This window comes from Nerophis ophidion, linkage group LG06 (assembly GCF_033978795.1).
Source record: "Nerophis ophidion isolate RoL-2023_Sa linkage group LG06, RoL_Noph_v1.0, whole genome shotgun sequence".
In the NCBI taxonomy this organism is placed as follows: Eukaryota; Metazoa; Chordata; class Actinopteri; order Syngnathiformes; family Syngnathidae; genus Nerophis; species Nerophis ophidion.
Window position 1 is genome coordinate 55,579,414 of NC_084616.1, and position 27,060 is coordinate 55,606,473.

The window sequence follows — 27,060 nt, forward strand, 5'->3', positions numbered from 1 at the left end:
CTCCATCATCCCCAGCTAAAATCAAAGTAGCCCTGTCAAAACGCAAGAATGGCAAAGCTCCCGGGATTTGTACCATCACAGCAGAGATGCTGAAAGCTGGGGGAGACAACATCATTCTATGGCTGATATACAAACCCCGTTTCCATGTGAGTTGGGAAATTGTGTTAGATGTAAATATAAACGGAATACAATGATTTGCAAATCCTTTTCAACCCATATTCAGTTGAATATGCTACAAAGACAACATATTTGATGTTCAAACTGATAAACTTTTTTTTTTGTGCAAATAATCATTGACTTGAGAATTTGATGCAAGCAACATGTGACAAAGAAGTTGAGAAAGGTGGCAATAAATACTGCTAAAGTTGAGGAATGCTCATCAAATACTTATATGGAACATCCCACAGGTGTGCAGGCTAATTGGCAACAATTGGGTGCCATGGTTGGGTATAAAAGCAGCTTCCATGAAATGTTAAGTATTTCACAAACAAGAATGGAGTGAGGGTCTCCACTTTGTAAGCAAATTGTCGAACAGTTTTAGAACAACATTTCTTAACAAGCTATTGCAAGGAATTTAGGGATTTTACCATCTACGGTCCTTAAAATCATCAAAAAGTTCAGAGAATCTGGAAAAATCACTGCACGTAAGCGATGATTACGGAATTTTGATCCCTCAGGCGGTACCGCATAAAAAAAACGACAGTGTGTAAAGGAAATCACCACATGGGCTCAGAAACACTTCATAAAACCACTGTCAGTAACTACAGTTGGTCGCTACATCTGTAAGTGCAAGTTAAAACTCTACTATGCAAAGCCAAACCCATTTGTCAACAATATCCTGTAACGCTGGGCCCGAGCTCACCTAAGATGGACTGATGCAAAGTGGAAAGGTGTTCTGTGGTCTGACTAGTCCACATTTCAAATTATATTTGGAAATAGAGGAAGTGATGTCCTCCAGAACAAAGAGGAAAATAACCATTCGGATTGTTATATGCGCAAAGTTCAAAAGCCAGCATCTGTGATGGTATGGGGGTGTATTAGTGAACAAGGTATGGGTAACTTACACATCTGTGAAGGCACCATTAATGCTGAAAGGTCCATACAGGTTTTGGAGCAACATATGTTGTCATCCAAGCAACATTATCATGAACACCCCTACGTATTTCAGCAAGACAAGTGTTACAACAGCATGGCTTCGTAAAAAAAGAGTGGGGGTACTTTCCTTGCCCGCCTGCAGTCCAGACCTGTCTCCCATCGAAAATGTGTCGCGCATTATGAAGCGTAAAATACGACAGCGGGGACGCCGGACTATTGAACGACTGAAGCTCTACATAAAACAAGAATGGGAAAGAATTCCACTTTCAAAGCTTCAACAATTAGTTTCCTCAGTTCCCAAATGTTTGAGTGTTAAAAGAAAAGGTGATATAACACAGTGGTGAACATGTCCTTTCCCAACTACTTTGGCACATGTTGCAGCCATGAAATTCAAAGTTAATTATTATTTGCAAAAAAAAATAAAGTTTATGAGTTTGAACATCAAATATCTTGTCTTTGTAGTGCATTCAACTGAATATGGGTTGAAAAGGATTTGCAAATAATTGTATTCCGTTTATAAATACATCTAACAATTTCCCAACTCATATGGAAACGGGGTTTGTATATTATTAACCTTGTGTTGGGTCGCCGAGTTACTGCCAGATGACTGAATGCGGGGCATTATACTTCCCTTTTGAAACAAGGGAGATCAGCTGACCAGCATCAACCACAGAGGCATCGCATCATCCTCCTTTGCATTCCTGGCAAACTCTTCACCCGTCTCCTACTCACCCACGCTTTACCCGCAACCAATATTGAATACCGCCAATAACAAGCCAGATTCATGCCCAACCGTTCCACCATCGATCACATCTCTGCTCTCCGGCTAATAATAGAAAAGGTCCAGGAGTTTAGAAAGCCTTGGCCCCCTTTCATCACCTTCATTGACCTTAAGGTTGCCTTTGACACAGTTGACCATGGGATCCTCTGGAACATCCTTAAGTCCCTTGGAACCCCAACCAAAATCATCACACACTCTATACAGCTAGCTGTACCAGGGTGCTGAAAGCTGGATATGAGTGAATGGTCAGGACTCTGAGTGGTTCCCCATAAACAGCAGGGTAAGGCTGTGTCGCGGCTCCTGAGCTCTTTAATTGCATCATCGGTTAACTGCTGATCAGCTCTATGAAGCCCTCGGTGTGTTTGACGAGGAGTCCAAAAAGTTAGGCCTGAAGAAAAGCTGGCCTAAGACATGTAGGCGAAGGACCTGATTCATCACCCCTCTTTTTTGACAGGACCCCTGTCCCACTTTGTCTCCACTTTTAAATACCTGGGCTTGACTATATCAAACACTGGCAACCTTAAACCTGAGATTGACAGACAGCAAGCCATAGCAGCCTCTGTCATGTAGAGACCATTGTGGCAACACCGGCACATATCACGGGAAACAAAGCAGGAGATGACTCGGCCATTTCCGTTCTCCTGTACAGCTCCAAAACATGGATGCTGAATACCACCCTGGCAGCCAGGTTTGATGGGTTTAATACCAGAGCCCTCAGGAGAATTGAAGGCATCAAATGGGGCCAGCACATCACAAACCAGACTTTATGAAAAACCAAACCCAACAACTCACAGTATTCCGTCGGGCACATATGAGGCAGGTATGCTGGTATGGCTACGGCAGCCGCTTGCCTGTGGAACATCCAACTAGTACCTTCCTAGCTTTCATCCCCAGCAAGCCGGTTGGAGGCAATTACAGCCACCTGCTGGCTGGATGCAATAACCCAGGACCTTAAAGCCTGGAACGTGACACCGGCACAAGCAACTCTTTGCCCACAATACACCCGAACCTAGAGACCTGGTTGCCACGGTTGGCTCTACACGCCTTGGTGTGCAAGAGGACCAAGGAAAGAGTACTCACACTGACTGAAGCGGGAGTGATGTCCTGTTTGGATATGGCTGCTTGGTAGAGCGCCATTCTATCCCGGAGAGGGGTCGACTCTGCAAGAGTTCCATCTAATTAAAACAAAACGGTGAGAGTTTAGGAGCTCTAATTCAAAATCTTCACTTTCTCTCTACAACATGTAAGCTCTATGCTGACCTTATTTGGACGCATATACAGTATGTACATTTGTACATTTGTTTTGCAGTAAAAATAGAGGACCCTGCTCTCAATGTCCTCAACACTGGTTAATGTTTTGCATGTTGCAGACGAGAACAAAAAGTACAGATCAAATTCGTATTTCCAACTTGAAAATTGCTATATTGTGGAATGCAGTAGTTTGCTTTATGTTAGATAAGCATCTACTGCATAATCAATGCTACAGATCTCAATCCCCTCATTGGTTTGCGCACATCTTTAAACCAGTAGTCTCAAACTTGCGTCCCCCCCGCAGGCCCGTATTCTGTTCCCCCCGCTTAACTACATAGTTGAGTGTATTTGTGGCCTGAAAACCCTGTTTGGCTAAGAGTTAAATGTACTATAGAGATATTGAATCCCACTATAAAGAACAGTAACTACGATAGGTTGATTGGCAACACTAAATTGGCCCTAGCGTGTGAATGTTGTCTGTATATCTATGTTGGCCCTGCGATGAGGTGGCGACTTGTCCAGGGTGTAACCTGCCTTCCGCCCGATTGTAGCTGAGATAGGCACCAGGGCCCCCTGCGACCCCAAAGGGAATAAGCGGTAGAAAATGGATGGATGGAACTAGGGCTGGTCGATATATCAATATACGATATTAATCATAGGTTTGTCTCTGTGCGATATAGAAAATGACTATATCATAATATTCGAGTAGACGTTCTCACGCAGTTGTTTTTGGCTGCGGGCATTAAACTACAGGCACTCCTCACTCTTTCCTGTGTCTCCTTCCTAACAGACAAGCAGGCGCACATTCTTACATACATCACATACTGTCACATCATACGTCACATACGTACACACCCTCGCCCAACAGAGAGGTAGCGGCGTGGCTAACGTTAGCTGTGATGCTAGCGGGTTGTTGCGAGAGACAGAAGATGCGAATTTCGTAACAAATGAAGAATTAATTACCAATAAAAACCGCACGGGGCCCATCGTCTGGCAGTGGTTCGGCTTCAAGCGGGAATATGTCGAATAGACAACTTTATTTTGTCATGTGTGGGGCACAAGCGTTGCTACCAAAAGTAGCATTACTGCTAATATGTAGCATCATTTGAAAAGTCACCTGTTAATAACTATAATAAATACAGTTTTGGTAAATTGACTTAGTTTTGATTTCCTTCTCTGCATGAAAGTTTAAAAAGTTGCATATATTAGTGCAGTATGAACAAGAATGTTTTAATGTAGACACATAGAATCACCATACTGCTGTGATTATATGTATCCAGTGGTCATTCAAGGCTAAGGCAAAATACCGAGAAATATATCATATATCGCGATATGGCCTAAAAATATCGCGGTATTAAAAAAAGGCAATATCGCCCAGCCCTAGATGGAACTGCAGGGCAACACAAAGAGCAACTTCCAGTAAGCAAGCAAGGGTGACTAACCATTAACCATTCCAAGAGGAACAACAGTGTCAACATTTTTTGTTTTTCTACATTTTGATGACTTTAAGCCTACCTTAGCTCACTCATGCTGACTATAGCTGATGGTATAAGTACTTAACTAATTTAGTCACATGGTTAAAATTAGATTCTGAGGTGAATACTTTGTGCAATGCAGACCAGACTACCATCCACCGGCCCGCAGTTAAATTGAGTTTGAGACCCTTGCTTTAAACAATATATTTTGAGCCTAGTCTCCAGTACACCTCAGACTTTGTTGTACTTCGGTTTTCATGTGCCCCTTTATTTCAGATGATTCAGTTTGATTACCATTTTTGCCCAGGTCTTCGTATACCGTTTTAGTTTTCTTTTGGGCAAACAGGCAACTGTGTGTTTGTGCTTTTTTTCACAACATCTACAAAATAGGGCCAAAAAAAGTTGCAAAAACCAGGACTTTGATAAAAGGTGAGAAACACTTTAGAACTTAAGAATTCGTAACAAAGTATGAAAGTGTCTGCTTGGCTCTTCAATGTCCACCCTTGCCATTAATCATCAGTCTTAGCTGACAAAAGTGATTTATCATTTACTTGTATTTCACGTTGTTTTCTGCACGTACAGTACAACTAAATATTCTCTATAAAAATTGGTTTGTGTCGAAACAGATTAACTGGATATAAATTATGTGGAAAAAATTGCTTCGGTTTCCGCGCAATCTAGTATTTGTCAAACCTTTTGGAATGATAAAATAAACTACTAAAGTAATACTTTTGGGGGGAGAAAAAAGTAGTGGTGTTGTCCGATTGTTTGGTTCAACTTTAAGTTTCACATTTTAATGTTCATGTTTAGGAACAGAAATAGTGTACATACATACCTCCTAAAAGCTGGTCCATGTTAGCTGTGCTAGCACCAGTTCCTTGAATTGATTGCTCTTTGGATTCCTTAGAAAAAAACAGGAAAACAAAATAGGTGGCAATTAAACAGAAGCCGGAGAGCCAAAAACTGCATGAGAGCGTGTCCTGCATTATCTCTGCAGTTTGCACAATTCTTGTTGTCAATGGTGTCCATGAGACAGATTGACATGGGTTGAAGGCAGTGCCAAGAGACGGTTGCGAGTACAATTTTAGAATGTTAAGAGTGTGTGTGTGTGTGTCTCCTGTACGCACCACTTTAATCTCTTTAATGAGCTCAGAAAGCTTGAGACAGATACCGCGCGTCTGATCGGCAGAAGACAAACATACACACCTTATATGTCTCTGGTTTCCTTTGTAGGTTGCCTTTTTTACAGATAAAGAAATGTGTATACAGTACCAACTATATTCAATTTAAAAAAAGAGGCAGAGGTTGTGAACCCCCCAAACGGACATTCCATCCAGCATCTCCATGTACAGATTAAACAAGAAGGATGTAGTCAGTTTAAACAAGTCAAAAAAGACATTGGCTCAACTCGTTTGGCACTAAAGATGCTTGACCTGTGCATTCCAGCCCTAATGGCAAGGCGAGTTCATTTATAGAGCACAATTCGTACTAAATGCAGTTCAAAGTGCTTTACAGAAAATTACAGGAAGTTCACATCAATAAAGGTTAAAATTATGAAAAAAATCAAATTAAAAACAAAATGAAATCATCATAAAAATGATCATAATTAAAATTAAAATCAAAGAGTTTAAATAAAATAATTTCATTACCAGTCAAATACACAACAAAATGTTTTCAGGCTGGATTTAAACGTTGAGACCTGTCTTCACATTTTCTGGAAGAACATTCCAGATTTTAGGAGCATAAAACTAAAGCGTAGCCTCACCATGTTTGGACCTGACACTAGGCACCAGCAGGAGACCACCTACTGAGGTTCTCAAAGCGCAAGATGGTTCTAACATATCAGGGTACTTAGGCACAAAAGTACGAAAAGAGATGTACACGGAGAGCTGTTTTAATGTCGATTTTCTGAGCAACAGGAAGCCAATGCAGTGACCTCAGCACTGGATTAATTTGGTCGTATTTTCTGGTTCTAGTCGGGATTCGAGCTCTGGTTTTGGCATTTTGTTTTTTTTAATATTAATTTTTTTTTTTAGGTATAACCCTAACCTGATTACTCAGTGAGAGAGCGTCTCAAGGTGACTATAATACATTTCTCTTTGCTTCTGTGAGCCAAAGACAATGATTTCAGTTTTGTCTGAGTTTAGCTAGAGAAAATTGTTTGCCTGAGTCTAATGCTGCCTGATGAGGCACGCAAACATCCAAAGGCCTCATCAGGTAATATTTCACAACAAGGCAGAAAAAAAGAAACCAGTTGAAATCATTTGTCAGACCAATAAAAACTTTCCAAAAAAAAGTTGATAAAGCATAAAAAGTGAAGTCCACCTTTAGCTGCTCATGGGTAGATGGAAAACTGCACAAGATCTGACTTGTTTTGATCCATTAAAGAAGAGAACACACCACAAGACCATTCCAGCAACATTGAAAGGTTGAGATTGTTTATTGAAAAGGAGGCTCACACACTGAAGTTAACATATCCTTCTTTAGGACATGCCTCAACCTAACAATTTAAGCATTATGTTCTGTTTAGGCGTAGTGTCCTTGCCTTATTTTCTGAACTAGAGCTATACACATAAAACATGAATTGCTAAAACTTTTAAAATAGTTTGCCGTACAGAACAGTACACGTTTTTGGGAATACCGCTTAGGTCTACCAAGTATAGACTAAATTGTCAATAGTTAACAAATCTGGCACATTTGTGGATTTTGGAGAAAAATAGGACAATAGTAGGAGTCGGTTTTTGGCCTACAAATTTATCAACTAGTTAGAATGCATTAAAATAAAGACATGTACTCTCGTTTCACATACAGATTGTGAATGATGGGCATTTTTCCTTTTTTTTTTTTTTTAATTGCTGTTCCGCCTTAAAAGGCTCATGTGGAGAAGTGTTTTGGTGAAGCAGGATTTATTGTGGTGCCAAAAGTTAACTTAAATTTGCCGCAGTAAAGATAAAGTAACACCAAGATTATTGTTAGCTGCATACCCCTTAACTCTTAAATAGGACTCGGCTTGGTGAAATGCTTCACTAGAGCGCCACAACTCATGGAAAAACACATACTGTAAAACATACAGTACATAGACATACCTTAATTTACACCTAATTTAGGCACTTTATATGTCAAAAATGCTTTAAAAAAGTTTTTAATAAAATCTGCCACGTGGTGAAGCCGTAAGATTTGAAGCCCGATGTAGCAATGTGCGACTGTATGTCCATTTAAAGGTGCTACTATTTTGCCTGGAGTAACGCTCGAGTTTTAAATTTTTGTCTAGGACTGCCCAGAAATACTTGCTTTATTGTATGTTGAGTCAGAAATACTACATGACAAAAGCAATCATATTTTGTGTATTCGCGCTAAAGAAGCCCCGTCACTCCCTAAAAACCGTAACGGATCAACCCCCAAGGGTGGATTATCTTCCACAGACTAAGGGAGCAGCTTTGAAGAGGGGCGGGGATATCTGAGACACACGAGTGTGTGTGTGTGTGTGTGTGTGTGTGTGTGTGGGGGGGGGGGGGGGGGGGGGATACAGTGTAAACATGTGGCTGATCAGCCTGATGTAAACAAGCATGCCGGCCACGCAAGGTCCCAGGAGGTGGCTCAAACGGCGAGACAAAGAATATACGGCTAATCCTGATGCTATTAAAGCTCCCATACAGACTGATTTGCAGTTCCCTTCATTCACCCCCCCCACACACACACACACACACACAGTTTGGCAAGATGACACCCTACCCTAGCATTAAACCAAAAAACAAAGACAGCAGGAAAACACAAAGACACAAAGAGGCCGTTCAATATTCCATAGAGCTGCTCACCAAGTTCCCATATGGAGTGGACTTTATGATGCGGTTTTCATTCTACGAGAAGTCTGCAGTATGTAAATACCAGTGGAGACTAACATACAAAAAAGTGTGGATGCCAGCGGTGCGTTCAAAAAAGAACAAAGAGAAGAACTAAATGAATCATAGCTACCTCTGCAGAAGACAAACGGCGATGAGGCCAGTCTGGAGTTTGCTGAGCTCCAGTGGGTCTAGGCACAGAGTGGAACAGGACAGACCAGACTGGAGCCCCTTGAGATGCTTGAGGGGAGGGGACAGGGAGCAGGTGCTGCAGGGAGGGGGTGATTCCTGCTGGATGATTGTGGGGACAATGAAGGGGGTGTGTGGCTGGCAAACTGTCGTACAGTACAACAGGAGGAGGGGGGACTTAATCATGAACTTTTGGATGACATTTAGTTCCATTCCATGAAACAAAATCCCTTGGTTTTAAAGCAAAAAAATGATACCTACTGTTTTTTCCATCAAAGACTGAAAGATGAAGTCATGGAAACAAAAATAACCCCCTACTGGGTCTACACAAATCATGGCCAAGCTACATAACATTGCGCTTTGAGATGACATCAGCACTTCCATGTGATGTCAATGGTAGCCACTAATGTGGATGCACTTTCATGATCTTAGTTGTACTGCAAGTCAGTTCATCAGTAAAGTTAAAGTAAAGGTCACTTATTTTTAGAATATTTTTTAAAAATGTGACGTACCCCCATTTGAGAACCACTGCTGTAGAATATACAGTCTGTGACATAATTATTTTAGGACTAAGCACAGAATTAGAGTGCCTGTGCAGTACTCTGACTCGCCATACTGTAAGAAGTGGGGGCCACCGTGAGCAAGCAGAAGCGTGTTTTATCAGCTAGGAAGCCAGCATTTGTTACCCCCCATAAACTATCTTTTACTGCTCGGCTGAATAAATTAATTATTAATGACTGAAGGGGTGAATGGATGAATGTCGCTGCCAGTATGGAGAATCATTTGTCCCAGATCAAATACGTATTTCAATTAGACTTTCAGACAAAACAGTAGTAAACATACAAAGTAGATTTTATTGCAGATAGTGCATGTATTTTACATACAAATACAGACTGTGCGATGCAAATACTACAAGTGTACGACAAATAATCACTTAATTAAAGTTAAGTTAAAGTACCAATGATTGTCACACACACACTAGGTGTGGTGAAATTTGTCCTCTGCATTTGACCCATCCCATTGTTCACCCCCTGGGAAGTGAAGGGAGCAGTGGGCAGTAGCAGTGCCGCACCCGGGAATCATTTATGGTGATTTAACCCCCAATTCCAACCCTTGATACTGAGTGCCAAGCAGGGAGGTAATGGGTCCCATTTTTATAGTCTTTGGTATGACTCGGCCGGGGTTTGAACTCACAACCTACCGATCTCAGGGTGGACACTCTAACCGCTAGGCCACTGAGTAAAAGACTATTGTGAGGCCGCATGCAAGTCAAGAGTGTCAGACGGTTACAACGGAGGGGTCACAAAGACATATTGTATGCCTTTATTTAAAATTGAAAGACACATTCTTTTGGTGTTGGGACAACAAATTGTGCCAACAAATTGGACAGTCACATGTACAAGTCACATGTATAGTGAATTGTATCTGTATTTTGGAATTTCACCTGAAACCCTGATATAATTCAAGTTTTTCAAAACAGGATAAACAATGTTGAGAAAACAAAGACATTCAGCTATTCTATATTCTGTGCTTGAGTCAAGTTAAGCATGATGGGTCTTGTTCATTTCATTGGAAGTACTTAATGCTGTTAGCCATCTGCACAACTTAATATTGGTACAATGGAACAAGCATTTTTTAAAAGTATTAAAAAAAAGACAGGCAGATGGTTAACAGGGCTTTTTTTTCCAGGCCTGACAATGGAGCTACATGGGTGGAGTCATGTGCAGCAGGAAGGTGGTGGTGGAGCAGCTAAAGCAGGAAAAAGGGGGGAGCAGGATGGGAGAGGCCGGGATTGGGATTGGGAGGGGCGCGGGTCAATGAACGTCTGGGTGCCTCAAGACTGCATGCATACCCCCTCCCGTTTATAAAGATAAGCGTTTCAGGCAGATAGGCGGATTAAAGGGTTAACCAAAAAAAAGTGGAGGTTGAGGCTTTTGATGAGGTTTGAGGCGCATGGGCTGAGTAGTATGGGGGTGGAGCCGCCTGCACGGTTGATTGATGAGGTGAGCTTTGATGAGGTTGAAGATCAGCTGATGTCATGAGCACGCGGCATGACATCATCACTCAGTGAGAGCAGTGTTACGCAGGGACTTACTCACACACTGGATGCCATTGTGAGAGCCTTGTTGTCCACAATGTGTCCAATTGACCATAAAATGTATGAAACACTGCTCATGTATTTTATCGTAAGCAAACCAGCCAATACAACTCATTGAACCCACTGTTGAGCTAATTAAAAATACAAAGTTGAGTTGAAAAAGAGCAAAATAACACATTTTAATATTTTCTGACTACAAGCCATTTGTGTCTGGCAAGTAATTTATTGCCATATGAAGTTTTAGGTTTTGAAAGTAATTTGGTTACGCATTTTTTTTTCTAATGTCGGCGTTACTGCAACATTTTTAAAACATGAGTCACACAATGGCTAAACTTTACGACTAATCATTAAATTTCACAGACAAGCATATTAAATTACCTTACAAAACAATAAGCAGATGTGTCTACCACCTCGCTCCTACGAGGGTCACCGTTAATAAATGTTACATTGTCCTAAAAACACAGATCTCCAACTTTCATTATTATGAGTTACTTTGGCAAAAAGGAAAGTTGAGCGTTTTGTGTATTTTTGTATGCTATATGGTGGTAAGTAAAACGAGGCAGAAGGTCAGTATTTTATCAACGTGTTGAATTCAAAGAGTTGAAGTAAATATTATTTGACCATTGGTCATCTCCTCAAAATCAGCACGGGGTTTCCAAAAAGTACAGTAGCTAGTTTTAAGATCTCCTGGAAAAGTCTGCAGCATTTTTGATGGGTTGTTAAGGAGTAGATCGTTTGCCAACCTTATCTAAAGTCAAAGATGAAGTATGGTTGATGATGGCTCATCATGTCTAAGCTGGTTTCTCTGGTGAACTAAAAACAGAAACACATTCTTGATCAAAAGATAAAAAGAAAAGAGGAGAAAAACAGGTCACATGAGTGGACAAGCATACATTCCTGAGAGCGCCGTCTTTTTGCCTGGGGAGTCAACTCTCAGCTTTCCATGAAGATGATTTAACCGTGGCTATTTTCTACTAGCGAAAATAACAATTGAACTAGTTTTTAAAAAAGTTACACAATTTACTTCAAACTTTCACTGAGTTGCTTGACAGTTTAGAACAAGTAATTGGGGAACTATACATTCACGTTTGCAGTCTTCTGACTTTTTGATGGCAAGTTATGAGACTTTGTGGTTATGCAACATGATACAAGGGATGTCATTCAAGTGTTTTTATCCTTTGTTGGCATAACAATACTGCACTGATAAATGCTTTCAAGACTGTTTCAATTTGTAGACTAAGGACAAGGCCGCTTTTAACGCACGTGAACGCCACCAAATTAAGGACCCTCGATTTACAAGGCAGAATGCAATGATTGCTGTTCATAGATCTCAATCACAGACAGCTCAGCTTCGTGTCGCAATAGTGTACACTTTAAGGCTGCAGTTGTTTTTGTCCTACTGTTCCGAGGTCGGCGCGAACCCAGGTCGCCGGTTTGAGAGGCAAGCGTGCCCATTACGAACTAAAAGTACAGGCAGTCTCTCAGATTGCCAGCACTAGCTACTATCATGCACGCGCGCACACGTTACGTAGGAGACTTATCCATCCATCCTTCAATTTTCTACCGCATATTCCCTATGGGGTCGCGGGGGTACTCGTGCCTAACTCAGCTACAATCGGGCGGAAGGCGGGGTACACCCTGGTCAAGTCACCACCTCATCGCAGGGCCAACACAGATAGACAACATTCACACTCAAGTTCACACACTAAGGCCAATTTAGTGTTGCCAATCAACCTATTCCCAGGTGCATGTCTTTGGAAGTGGGAGGAAGCCGGAGTACCTGGAGGGAACCCACGCAGTTACGGGGAGGACATGCCAACTCCACACATTCATGAACAAAATATTATTTTAAATGGGTAATAATGTTGCATTGTTGCTGGTCTGTTGAGTAAAATCATGTTGTTTTTTGAATTTTTTTTCTAACTGTGTTTTCGGGGTGGATTGGTTAGAGTTTGAGATTTGTGAGGGCCCCCAAAATATCCTCAGCCCTCGGGGCCTCTCTCAGGTTAAGGTGGCCCTGACTAAGAATAAACAAAGCATTCTTTTTTTTTTTTAAATAATCTAACGGCCATTTACCCATTGACTGATTGGCAACCACTCCAGTATAAAGCCCACATCTTACCCAAAGTCAGCGAGGGTAGGCTCCAGCTCACCCATGATCCTGAACAGTGTAAGCAATAAAACAATGAATCAATGGCAACTGAACACACTATTATTTCATCTATACTGCCAGTGGCTAGGTTGAACCACTTAAAACTGAAGCTTCTCTGTGCCTCCAAAAAGATTTACAATTACATCATGCAATAGTTTCTGCATTTTAAACAACTGCTTTGTGTTAACATGTCACACTTGGGAGTATTAGAACTTTACATTTAGAAAGATATGCATGACTGGGGTTAAATGTATCCGGCGTCATGCTCCACTATCAACAATTAGTGCCCCTTTGGAGCCGCTGGTGCTGCCTTAGAAGCTGTCAGCTGATGGACAGATGGCAAGAAGAGGCTGCAGCATGTGACTAGATGCATGACGGCTCTAAGGCTCTTGGACAACAAGCAGACTTGTTTACGCAAAAGCTTGTCCAATTTTGATCCTGTTCTTTTCCAGATAGAACTAAAGATAGATGGAAAACTTGTTGCCTTTTTTGGAGCCGAAAATTAATTGCCATGCTAATTGTATTGGTTTGTGTCATTGCGACTCACCTTGTCTGCCTCTCCCTTCTCGAAGATCATCTTCAGGTTGTTGAGGGGAACGCTAGGCCTTTCCGAATCCGGCACTTCTGCTACTGCTCCGTCTTGCTCCTCGGCTTCTCTGCTGGCCTTGGGCTCCATGTCTGTCTGCTCCTTGGCTTGATCAGTCTGTGCCTCAAACTCAGTATCTTGGTCCTCCTCCTGGACCTTGTGGCTTTTTGGGATGTCTAGTGGGGTCTCAATCTGTTGCATGGGTCTCGGTTTAGCACCTGTTTGACTGAGGTGGGTTTCACGGATAGTGGAGATGTTGGGTGTGGCACCGACACTCAGCAGTTGGTGCTGCTGCTGTTGCTCCCAGTGTTTTTTTAAAACACTCAGATTCCCACTGCGAAGTGATGAGGGCAATGGTTCTTCCGCCTGCAGAGAGAAGTAAGACTCATCAGGTCAACATAATACATTTAATTTAAAGCCTGCAACCCTGTTTTGTTTTTCTATGGTTCATGAATTCAGTGACACTGTTCTTCTGTGCAGGATGTGACATTTTAATGTTTTATTTTCTTCCTTTAACCTGCTAGGGGATATATGATGCAAGTTAAGTCGCCTTTGGCCTAATTGTGGCATATTTACATTTAAATGTTCATGATCATGCACCGCCCTTTTTAAATAAAATGAAAAGGCAAAACCCTGATTGATTTTACACTAAACAATCATCACAATATCCTCAATCTAAAAGGTTGATTTCAGATTCAGAATATATGTCTGCCTTTTTTGGTACTATTGAATAATTGTGCTTCACATCAGCTAAACTTCAACCTTCTTTTCACTGAAACCAGCCTAGAAATCATAAGACACTGTTAAATTTCTTAACATATGATCTCCTAGTTTGTATATGTAATCTGTTGCAAACTTTAGATACATTTTCCCTGACACTAATACTGTAGCCACATCAAGGTTACAGATGTGATGAATCACTATTTCATCGACACGCACACATGAACTGTGTAAACGCGCTTTCTAAATCTGGTGATAGCTTTGACAATGACCACCATTAAGGAGAAATCACACCCTGATTCTGCAGTTGCTGAGCAAGAAACATTCTAATCAACTTCAGAGTTTTGTGCAGGCAGCTTTTTGAGGTGCAAGAAGGTACAAAGACAGGAAACAACTGCTCAAAAGACAAAGAGCTACTCAGCAAGCAGTTTGGAAAGTTGAAAAAATATTTTTTAGCCAAAGAAGAAAAAGGCAAAACCTGAAAAGGGCTGAAGACCCGGCAGTCCGCTTGATGTTGAGTGAGCGCGTTAGGTGTGTCGACCTACCGGCTAAAAGTGCTACAAGTCGCTCCAGATGTGAAACCCTTGAGAAGTGATCAGTACCTATCCCACCCCCTACGCCAAAGAAGAGGAGCACACAGAGGGAAAGAAACTAAAAGGGAGGGAAGGAAACTAGGAGGGAGGGACGTCAGAGGGGGGTGAGGGGCAGGGAGTCAAAAGAAAATCAGAAACAGAGGTGGTCAGTAAGGGGGACTAGGGAAAACAAGTCCAGGAAATGAGGAAAAAAAGGTTAAGGCTCCATGGTGGTAACACAGCTCTAGCATAATGTGCAACAATGTGATAGTCCCCACCAGGGCAACATATTGAAAAGTCAAAGCATCCTGAGGACTGCTTTATCATTTGTTTACATAAAAAAAAAGGTCATATACCTGAAGACAAATATTTGTGTTGTTAGTATTAATATTTAAGTCCTTTTTTCTCTGCATTGTGCCCTTTTGCGCTCTTTCCCTTTACACCAGGGGTGTCAAACATACGGCCCGAGGGCCAGATCAGGCCCGCCAACAGGTTTTGTCCGGCCCGCTGGATGAGTTTGCCAAGTATGAAAATTAACCTGAAAGTTTTGAATGAAAGAAACAACTGTTCTAAATGTGTCCACTGGATGTCGCAATAGCAATTCTTTGTATCTTTGTAGATCAGGCCTGGGCATTTATTTTGAGTCAGGGGCCACATTTAGAGAAAAAAAATGTCTGGGGGCCAGTGAATCTATTTTTATGAATACTAATACAAAACTTCACAATAATGTCTGATTGAATGCTAAAAACGTTATGTCAGACCGCCTTAAAAAACGTAATAGAATTTTACATTTTTCTATGAAGGATACAACACTGAATATTGACAAAATCTGAATGTCACACCCTCTTTTGATCGACATATTTTACAATTTAGTGAAACGCAACAAAAATGAAACAGTGAAATATGAACGCGAAGGGTACAAAATGAACCTACCTACAATCTGATATATCTGATGTATCACTATGCTTTAGAACTTTGTAGTGAAAACCTCCTTCCACGTCTGTGGAAACGCTTCCCACCCACACTGCTTGGTGCCTCGTCTGAGCTGCTGTGACCTAGATTACCATAGTAACTAATTTGATTACCATTACCATAGTAGCTAGTATAACATCCATAAGCACAGAATCCAACCATTGAAAGACTTTGTATAGTTCAAGACTTACGGTCATTTGAAAACATCACTGCACATAATGGCTAAAAAAAAATTGGGGAATGTCTGGCGGGCCAGATTGAAAAGGTTAACGAGCCGCATGTGGCATGTAGCTGATGCTACATATGTACAAAATAAACCACATGATGTTCGTGCACCAGTGGAGGAAAATGATCAAACTACATAAATAACATCCTGTAATTTGATTTTGAAATAACTTTTTTTATCTTGATAGATTGGTAATTAACACCAATGACTTGACTGATCAACATTATCACATAATTTATTCAGAAAATATAAATAACGACAATTAAAGTACCGGTATATGTAACCGCAACAGGTAATAGTAAAAAAAAACTCAACAACATTACGATTTGTACAATTTTAGAATGTAGTTGTTCTATTTTCAAACAAAGAAATAAATCTGAGGTTGACTTTATTTATAACTTATCGTACTGTTATTTTACCAGTCCAGCCCACTTGGGACCTGCTCTAAAATGAGTTTGACACACCTGCTTTACACTGTGCCTTGTCTATTTTTTTCTTGCTGTTTTTTTTAATTATTTCATTATTTGTACAATGTGTCAACTAAAAATTTAAACCAAAACACTTTGGACACCATTGCTCATTTTTTGGATTGCTGTCTCTATTTGATGGTCTCCACAGTATGTTTTACCCTGTTTTTCTGTCAATGTATGAATGAATGAATGTGTTAACAAGTGTTAACCAGCATCAAAGACTACACAAAGAGAAAATACTTCTTTTTAAATTAACTCTTGTAAAGTGTGTAATTTCCTTTTTTTTTTTTTTTTTTTTTTTGCATTTTCTTGTTATTTCATGATTTCATGTTTTTCTAAACATGCTGGTTTTTGTCTAGAGAGTAAGTAATGTGGCAGCTAGTTTTAAAGTAACAAATTGTGGCTTAAAAATCTTTCTGCAAAGAGATGGAGTTCACCTACCACTTTCTTTTTCTCTGCACTGCCCTCTTCTGCTGCCATCTGGTACCTAAGAAAGAAGTCAAATGTCAGCCCATAAGACGCATTATACATATCTTCAAAATCAGTGGAAAAAACACCTTGTTAAATCAAATTATATTCACATTTTGACTCTCACATTGTTGACTTGATATAATTAGTATAGGTTTCTTGCTTTTTTCATCAAAATATACCAATACCAGCAAGTATGTCTCTTTACAGTATGACATGTTTTGACACTTCCTATGACAAAGGAGTGTGTGGCATGAGCATTCCTTTATGATGTTCCCATAAGCATCTGACACACATTACCCTCTTCACAGAAATATATGATGTTTTCATGACAAGTCTTTCTACTTTAATCTCTAAATACAGTCATATTTGTACTTGTGCAACCCCATTTCACAAATGACAAGTCAAAAACTCAAGGCGGTCCAGGGATACTGCTATCGTAAGGTCTGCATACTTTCCTGCCTGCATGCTGGCATAAGACAGTGCATTTTCCAAAAAATACACTGTGGAACTAAACTTAAAATGTTTTCAAAAATGATCAACTCAAATTGCATTTACCATTTTCTAGCTGTAACTGTAATATGGACAGTGAAAATACACAATAAACTGAACTAAACATATAACTTGTAACTTGAGTCCACCTGCAACAAATCTGAGTTTTCCTGATGTAATCCACTAGTTTGGGCTTGTGAGTCTGAAAAGTGAAGTGCAAATTAAGTAACTGGTCAGGCTGATGGAAGCAGATAAGAAATAAATGATAAATGATAAATGGGTTGTACTTGTATAGCGCTTTTCTACCTTCAAAGTACTCAAAGCGCTTTGACACAACTTCCACATTTACCCATTCACACACACATTCACACACTGATGGAGGGAGCTGCCATGCAAGGCGCCAACCAGCACCCATCAGGAGCAAGGGTGAAGTGTCTTGCTCAGGACACAACGGACGTGACGAGGTTGGTACTAGGTGGGATTTGAACCAGGGACGCTCGGATTGCGCACGCCCACTCTCCCACTGCGCCACACCGTCCCCAAGCGTTGTCATTAATAAAAACTGGTGTGTGAAAAAGAAGTATTGAACTTGAGGCTGATGAAGAAAGCTTGCAACTAAGGGGGGTGACCTACTTGGAGAAGCGCTCTGCGATGGCGTTGTTTTTCCCCCCAGGAGAGACGATCGACAGCTCCTTGGCGGTGACCCTCAGTGACTGGGATGCCCACTGCTTGCGGCAAAATGGGTCAACCCCGGCTGTATTTCTTGCAAGATCACCTGATGATCTGCTTTCCATGAGAACACCGCCTGAGGATGAAAGTAAATTAGACCAATGGATGAGTAAACAAATATAAAACACATGTTGCAATATTTGTAAGGCAGCACCCTTCTTCTGCATTGTTTTTGTACATGTATATAAGCTAATTATGTCACATTTTGGACTTTTATACTACCTCCTCAGATAAACATTTGTCTTCACATCTGACGTGTGCTGCTGTGGTAACCAGCCATTAGACCTCACATACACTGACCATCTGTTCAGCAAGACAACAGATACTCCGGCATCACTGTTCTATGCAAGTACACACACACACATTGCACAAATTTGAGAAATGGTCCAACACCAAACATAACGACATTCGTCAACAAAAAGTGTTCCTTTGAAGCCAAACCACCATCACTTACTTTCCTAAGTGGAGTAAGCCAATGTAAGGTTTAAGATTTTGACCCATTACTTTTCAAAAAGTGAAGTTTCAGGTCTGTTTAGTGTTGAAAAAATATACAGCAACAAAATAGTAAAGGTCTAATTATGTACCTTAGCGCTTAGATTCTCAACTGGTGGGTGAGACCCTCTTTCACTGGGTCTTTGCCATGATGAAAATAATTATGTAGTAATGTGTCTATTATCACTTCTCAAGGTGGTGACAACACTATATAGTGCTATTTTAAACCTGATATCAGAAGAACGACTGTTTTCTGCTACCAATAATGTGACAGTTCTGTTTCTTGATAAGCCTTAGGAAGTATTTGCCTTTTAAGCATCTAATTATATATAAGTTGTTTAAGTAAATTTACATCTTGGTTGTATATTTAATTCTAATATTTGGGGGTCTTCGAAATCACCATGTAAAATCGCTTGTGCTAATCACTAGCGGGAGCAGAATAGAAAACCTTTCACAGATGAGTTTGTGGATAAAAACATATTTTTCCTGAAACATTCATTAAACTGGGCTTCACGGTGGCAGAGGGGTTAGTGCGTCTGCCTCACAATACTAAGTTCCTGCAGTCCTGGGTTCAAATCCAGGCTCGGGATCTTTCTGTGTGGAGTTTGCATGTTCTCCCCGTGAATGCGTGGGTTCCCTCCGGGTACTCCGGCTTCCTCCCACTTCCAAAGACATGCACCTGGGGATAGGTTGATTGGCAACACTAAATTGGCCCTAGTGTGTGAATGTGAGTGTGAATGTTGTCTGTCTATCTGTGTTGGCCCTGCGATGAGGTGGCGACTTGTCCAGGGTGTACCCTGCCTTCCGCCCGATTGTAGCTGAGATAGGCGCCAGCGCCCCCCGTGGCCCCGAAAGGGAATAAGCGGTAGAAAATGGATGGATGGGCATTCATTAAACGTATGTGTTGGGCTAGAACACTATTATTTCGAACTACCTCAAATTCTAACTACAATGTCATTTCATTCAATAAAATATATTTGAGTTGATAAATTCTGCAATTTGGGTCACCACCTGTCATTAGGGTTGATGGGTTCCACAGGTAAACAAGTTGAGAACCACTGCTTTATGTTTGATGTTGGCGGCCCAGCTTGCATATATCTCATGCACCGCTATCATTGGCAACAACATTTCTGTCAAAGTTGTGCGCAGTATTAGTTTGCTCCACAAAAACATGATCAAACATGCTTCGATGGCTTGTCAGGGCATACTCACATAAGGTCGTTAGCAACGTGTTAGACTTGGGCGTGATTACCCTTCGGTCAGCACTCACACTGAGCATTTCCAGTTGAAATTTAAATCTTTCAATAATTTTTTGTGCAAGGTGTCAGCTGTCGTTATTTGTGAGAGAAGCAATCACAATACAGTATACTTCTTCCAATTGTAACAGAGGAGGAAAAATGTTCGGAAACAAAGCATGGATCAGTGTGATCCAAAAAATCCTGAACCTGGGGCATAAAAATGGTTTTAAACCTTTGTTTTCTCATCTTATTCAGCCTTGCTTCATATGGTTAACAAAATACAGAGTAAAAATAAATGTCATTTTAACTGGACCACAAAAAAATGAAAGATTGTTCCTTATTGCTAATTTCACAAGTTTAGAGTCAGAAGTATTTAACTTACATTTTGGAAAATTCTGACTCCTAGAATTGCTCCAATTGCACCCCTGTGTAAAACCAAGATCATAATTGGTGGGAATTATCATTTCAACCATCCAATAATTGTTTTTTGTGTCCATATTAACAGATAAGAGAAAACAGGACAAGGTCAGAGACAATCATATTGGAACATTGTGAATCCTTGAATTTCTCCACCGTTACAGCACCCCTGTCTAAAACCACAATAATAATTGGTGGGAATTATCATTTCAACTACCCAATATTTGTTTCTTGGTCCGTAATAATATATAAGCAAAAACAGGACAAGGTCAGGGTGATATATGTATTGTAGTATGAAAAAAGTAGATAGCCAAGTGGTATACTCGGGCTTCTTCAACCAAGTGGTATACTGTAGCTTTTTCAACAAGAAAAAAAAGTACAAATTCCAAAAACTTTGTGCTTGAATTGGTGCTACAATGTTTTTCACACACACACACACACACACACACACACACACACACACACACACACACACACACACACACACACACACAGTTAAGAAAAAGTGATACTTTACTGTTCAAGATTCAGCTTACAAATCAAGATTCAGCTTACAAACACAGCTGAAGGTAGTAAACTGCTGCAATCCACAACTACATCACGAAACAAAATAGTCTAACGAGCAATAAAAAAAATAGGAATTCACATAGTTTGACAGGCCTGTGCATAATGTGAAAAAACAAACACTACCTCAAAGACATTTCAGTCTACATACCTGCAACGATCTGTGTCCCACACTACTTGAGCATTTCCTCCTGGTTTTACTTCTCAGCTGCTACTACTAATGCTTTTTGAGTGGGCATGCATGTGGGAGGGGCCCAAATCACTCCCATTTAGTTCCTCTCAACCTATATTAGGGCAGAAGTCACCTCCACCTGGCAGGTACAGCCCTTCAGAGTGTGATTACAAGCTGAAAGCAAAAGGGATGCCGTAGGACAGTCTGGGGCAAGGGTAGGGGTGGGGAATTCCACGCAGGTTTACTGGAAACTGAGGAATCGTCTGACTCCTGGCTGGCACTTTCTCAGAAAGGTCAAAGGTTTAGAGGATGTGACTCATTCTGCAGTGTTCCCAGCAGAGGGGAAGCAAAGAAATGTTGCCTCAAGATATTAGTGCAAAGATCTTTATGCTTATGTGTGTCTTTGTAATAGGAGAAGACACAATATAGACCATATATAATACCAAACTAACAACATTTTGTACTAAAGAAGCCATGGAACTACCTATTGCCATCTCCATGTTTTCTGAGGTTAACTGCTGCTGCTCCCTGCTGGCCATTAGAAAATGATGCAGCATTGTCCTGCACATTGTGACTTGTGACATCTGTCTAGTTAGCAGTCCAAACATTTGAAACTATAGCGGACCACATTTTTTCATGCACCTTGCCCGAATCGAAATACTACTGGTAACCTGTTAACAATTATTTATTTATTCATACAAACCACTATTAAAGGCCTACTGAAACCCACTACTACCGACCGCAGTCTGATAGTGTATATATCAATGATGAAATATTACCATTGCAACACATGCCAATACGGCCTTTTTAGTTTACTAAATTGCAATTTAAAATTTCCTGGGAGTTTCGTCTTGAAAACGTTGTGTAATGATGACGTGTACGCAAGACGTCATGGGTTTTTAGGAAGTATGAGCGCTACGCACACACCCAGCTAAATGTCGTCTGCTTTAACGACATAATTATACAGTATTTTGGAGAACTGTGTTGCTGAATCTTTTGCAATTTGTTCAATTAATATTGGAGGAGTCAAAGTAGCAAGATGGAGTTGGGAAGCTTTAGCCTTTAGCCACACAAACACACGGTGATTCATTGTTTAAAATTCACGGAGTTGAAACTTTCCTATGGATCACAGCGGACATGGATCCCGACCACTTGTCCACCAGCAGGTTTCGGTGAGAAAATTGTGGTTAAAAAGTTGCCACTTACCGGATATCAGCTGAGTTTGTGACTCCCGTACAGCTGCCGTCGACTTCCCCGAGACACTGCGCTTCAACACCCGGCCGTGGACGTACACTTCCGACTATCAGGTACTGTTAAACTCACTAAAACACTAGCAACACAATAGAAAGATAAGGGATTTCCCAGAATTATCCTAGTGAATGTCTCTAAAAACATATGACTCTGTCTCAATGCAACGCGATTGCAATCGCGTTTTTTTTTTATTGTTTTTTTTTTTCTCTCTAGTCCTTCGCCATCAATATCCTCAAACACGAATCTTTCATCCTCGCTCAAATTAATGGGGAAATTGTCGTTTTCTCGGTCCGAAAAGCACTTTTTGTTGGAGGCTCCCATCAAAAACTATGTCAATATGTGAGGAGCCTCCACACGTGTGACGTCATCGTCTGCCACTTCCGGTAGAGGCAGGGCTTTTCTCCAGTTGCGAACTTTATCCTTTCAGCAAAAATATGGCAATATCGCGAAATGATCAAGTATAACACATAGAATGGACCTGCTATCCCCGTTTAAATAAGAAAATCTCATTTCAGTAGGCCTTTAAGTTTCTGGCACAGCACCTGCTGTAGATGTTTCCATTATACAGCAACTTAAAACAATTTCCAAGTTGAGGTCGTAATAAGCATTATAATATCTTAGCATGCAAACCGGGCCGCTCACGTAGGGACAAAATAAACATTTTAAAATACCCATAAAATGTATGAATTACAAGTTGACAAAATTATCCGCAGCGGCAGAGAAATACGGTGAAAAAGGGACACGCTACTACACTCCTATGATATCATCTTTCCTCTTTTATGTTTATCACGTGTCAAGCTCCACGAGTCCGCCCACACACAGACACACACACCCCTCCCCTAAGCCCTCAGTAAACTAGTGTCGACCAATTTAAAACGAGACAAAAAGTTGTCAGAAATAAAATCCAAGCATATTTAATTTCATCTTGTAAATGGGTGTGACAAGTTCAGGATGTATCCAATCACAGTTATTTAATAGCGTACAATATGACGGAGCGTGGGAGTTGGTGAGATTGGGGGACAATCAGATGCTTTTCCTTTTGAGATAAGTTCAAGTTGATTGTCTCACTGACAGAGCCAAAACAAAAAGGGGATTATTTAACATGCTTGATTGACATCTTAATATGTGAACACCAGGAAAAAGTGAAGAGGACACATTTTATTAGTTGTCTCACTGGCAGAGCCAAAACAAAAAGGGGATTATTTAACATGCTTGATTGACATCTTAATATGTCAACACCAGGAAAAAGTGAAGAGGACACATTTTATTCTTTACGCTACATGATGCCATCAGAAAGCGAGCCATCAATTGTGACATCGACAGATTAAGTTAAAGCTGTGTGTATTTGCTGCTTCAGTTGTTCCGTAAAAATAAGCTGTTTTGTCAAAAACAGTTACCATTCCTGTTTAAACGGTGATGAACATGAATGCGCAGGCTACCATTGTTTGCGCCAATGTGAACTTCTCCATGCTACAAGTGTTTACACACTTACTGGTCAGAGAACACAATTAAATAAATATAAATTAAAACAACAAGGGAGTTGTTGGCTCCTTATTAGTTGTTACAGAAAAACACAATTTGAAAAAAATCATTAATATGTATAGAGTTTAGGTAGTACTGTTAAGTTTCTAAATGTTGTCTAAATGAGTGGAAAATGCGGAAACTTTGACGCATGATTCAGCTGATCTGATGATAAACTTGTTTGAGGAGAATGTTTTTGTATTATTGATAAAATGTAAATGAAAGATACTGAACAGCGGATGATACCAAGGCGTTCTAAATATTGACTATTGTGTGTGAAGTCCTACTTAAGGTTAATTTCAGTTTATAAAATTAGGCCACCAAGTTAAGATAAATGTTGTGGTGTTTGATAAAATGAAAATGAAAGATACTGAACAGCGGATGATACCAAGGCGTTCTATGTTGGAAAATTCGGACTTGGTAGCCGCCAGTCTCTCCGGGTTAAGCCGTCGGGCCCTAGCATCCATGGGGTGGGGGACCTCTTGGTCTCAATGTGGCGGCCGAGAAGGTGGACTGTGTCAGACCAAGGAACACACCGAGAAGCTGTTGGTATTTGGCACTTTCAGAGAGCGAGCTAAAGAGACCGTAATATGTCCCCTTGTTCAGGGCGGAGTAGATGTAATGAGGCTTACTGCTGTGGCTGTAGTGGAGCTCCCAAGCGCCGACATGACGTGGTAATAATATCACACAGGGCGAATTGAGCCTCTGCCTGAGCAAACGGTGTTGCTGCTGACGTTTTACAAAACACTTGCAATTTGAGAACAGCAGAATTTGCCAAGTCGCAACTTTCGAAGTTCTGTTCAGTCTTGGAAACTCCAACGGGTCTGACGTCAGGGTCACCACTGTAGCGCATAAGAACAGGAATCAAAGGAGGAGTTCCAACAGACGGAGCTAGTTTTTTTAATGACATTGACACTTAAATTTTTTCATTAGCAATGTAGTAATATATTGACAGTAGCTTCTTAGCACCACAACCACAACACAGGATGTGTCCCTTAGCAAAAAAATGTGCTACAGGAACTCTCTAACCCTAAAACTAAAGTACTGTGGGTGAATTTGTAAACCCACTACAGAAATACCATAGAATGATGAGTTACTGTAAAAACGGTCATTTTGGGAAATGTTTGTTGACTGAGTCCGCTTGTCCTTAATGCGCTGAACATTTTGAGGGGAATGAATGATAAATAGTTTATATTTGTATAGCATTTTTCTCTACTTTCAAAGTACTCAAAGCACGTTGACACTATTTCCACATTCACCTATTCACACACACACATTCACTCACTGATTGCAAGAGCTGCCATACAAGGCCCAAACCACGACCCATCAGGAGTAAGGATATAACGGATGTGACTCGGATGCCGAAAGAACGGGATTGAACCACCAACCCCTTAAGTTCACAACCACTCTACCAACCGAGCCACGCCGTCTTATGGGATCAACTGGATAAACAATGTGGGACTTACAGGTGGACGAAAAAAGTTATGTAATAATGTACAACATATATTAATTTTGGTTTAGAACAACATATACGCATTCACACATTTACATTTTGCTTTGTAAACTTTGTAAAGTTACATGTTCTTCTATCTTTTCACTGTCAAAAAAGATATTTACTATCTTAAAAAAAAGGTTTACCTTAATACACAGGCCAAATCCAACTAGAGTGGAACCTCAACTTAAGAGTGCCACAAATTAAGAGTTTTTGAGGTAAGAGCTGTCTCTCAGCCAATGTTGTTGTGGTTTAAATCAAATCAAATCAACTTTATTTATAAAGCACATTTAAAATTTACCACAGCGGTAGCCAAAGTGCTGTACAATGGGCAGGTTAAAAGATAATACGAGAACCGAGCAAACACAACACAACAAAAACAGAACATGATAAAAAATAAATAAAATAAATAAAACATAAAAACAGGTTCACAGCAGGTGTATTATGGGGCGCCATTGCAGGATGGATATAGCTCAGTGTTAAAAGCCATGGAATAAAATTATTCTTTTAAGAGAGATTTAAAAACAGGAAGAGAGGAGGCTTGTAAAACACTCAAGAGGTAGGTCATTCCAGAGCTTGGGAGCAGCAGCAGCGAAAGCTCTGTCACCTCTAAGCTTCAGCCTTGTGTCAGGGACCATCAGTAGCAGCTGATCGGCTGATCTTAGGGATCGGGTGGGGCAGTAAGGTTGAAGGAGGTCGGAGACATATGTTGGCGCGAGGTTGTTTAGACATTTAAAAACAAATAGAAGGAGTTTAAAGTTGATTCGGTAACGCACAGCGAGCCAATGAAGGGACGCCAATATAGGGGTGATGTGCTCACGTCTGCGGGTCTGTGTTAGTAGACGAGCAGCAGAGTTCTGTACGGGCTGTAGGCATTGCAGTAGTCTAAACGATTCGAGATAAAGGCGTGGATTAATTTCTCGAGATCATGTCCTGATAGAAGCGGTTTCGCTTTCGCTTTTTGGCGTAATTGATAAAAGCTTTTTTGAACGACGCTGATTTAAAATCTGAGTCGAACTTTACCCCCAGATTTGTGACACAGTCGCTGAGATACAGGGTCAGAGTGCCGAGGTCAACGTTGGGGGAGGGAGAGCGACTTGGACCGAACAACATAACTTCTGTTTTGTCTTCATTTAGGCTCAGGAAGTTAGCTGAAAGCCAGGCTTTGATGTCGTGCAGGCAGTCAATAAGACGTTGAACCGTGTTATTTTGTGCCATGGGAAAATAGATCTGGCAATCATCGGCATAAAAATGAAATGCAATACTGTACTTCCTAAAAATACAACCAAGGGGGAGAATGTAAAGCGCAAATAAGATTGGGGCAAGGATTGAGCCCTGGGGGACCCCATGTGGTAAAGGAGCTGTGGAAGACATAAAATGGTCTATTTTTACACAAAAACTCCTGTCGGTTAGGTACGACCGGAACCAGTTGAGGTCGGCGCCCTTAATACCCACACAGTTCTCAAGACGAGCGATTAAGGCGCCGTGGTCGACGGTGTCGAACGCAGCAGACAGATCTAAAAGCACCAGTACAACATATTTACCGGAATCAGTTGACAGGAGGATATCGTTAAAAACTTTTAGAAGCGCTGACTCTGTGCTGTGGAGGGCTTTAAAACCGGACTGGAACAGCTCATTGATACCATTATCCTCTAAGAAGGGCAACAACTGACTGTAGACAACCTTCTCTAATATTTTGGAAATGTATGGAAGATTAAAGATAGGTCTAAGGTTAGAGAGGGGTCAAGACTTGGTTTTTTAAGTAGAGGTCATACCACTGCATGTTTAAACTCTACTG

The 27,060-nt window shown here is 40.8% G+C and overlaps 1 protein-coding gene across 4 annotated transcripts in view; it reads right to left on the reverse strand.

The window, feature by feature from the left end:
- lima1a (LIM domain and actin binding 1a) overlaps positions 1-27,060 on the reverse strand; it is a 36,717-nt gene that overhangs the window by 6,176 nt on the left and 3,481 nt on the right. The window contains exons 1-6 of one of the 4 annotated variants that reach the window (XM_061904339.1): positions 20,978-21,167; positions 18,020-18,191; positions 16,868-16,913; positions 13,428-13,832; positions 5,438-5,504; positions 2,957-3,051 (exon numbers count right to left, since the gene is read on the reverse strand). In XM_061904339.1, coding sequence (XP_061760323.1) covers positions 2,957-3,051; positions 5,438-5,504; positions 13,428-13,832; positions 16,868-16,913; positions 18,020-18,180 — 774 coding nt within the window. In that variant the 5' untranslated portion in view covers positions 18,181-18,191; positions 20,978-21,167. Of the gene's footprint in view, positions 1-2,956; positions 3,052-5,437; positions 5,505-13,427; positions 13,833-16,867; positions 16,914-18,019; positions 18,192-18,337; positions 18,361-20,977; positions 21,168-27,060 lie in introns of those variants that run through there. The other 3 variants (XM_061904340.1, XM_061904338.1, XM_061904336.1) reach the window with 3 other exon arrangements.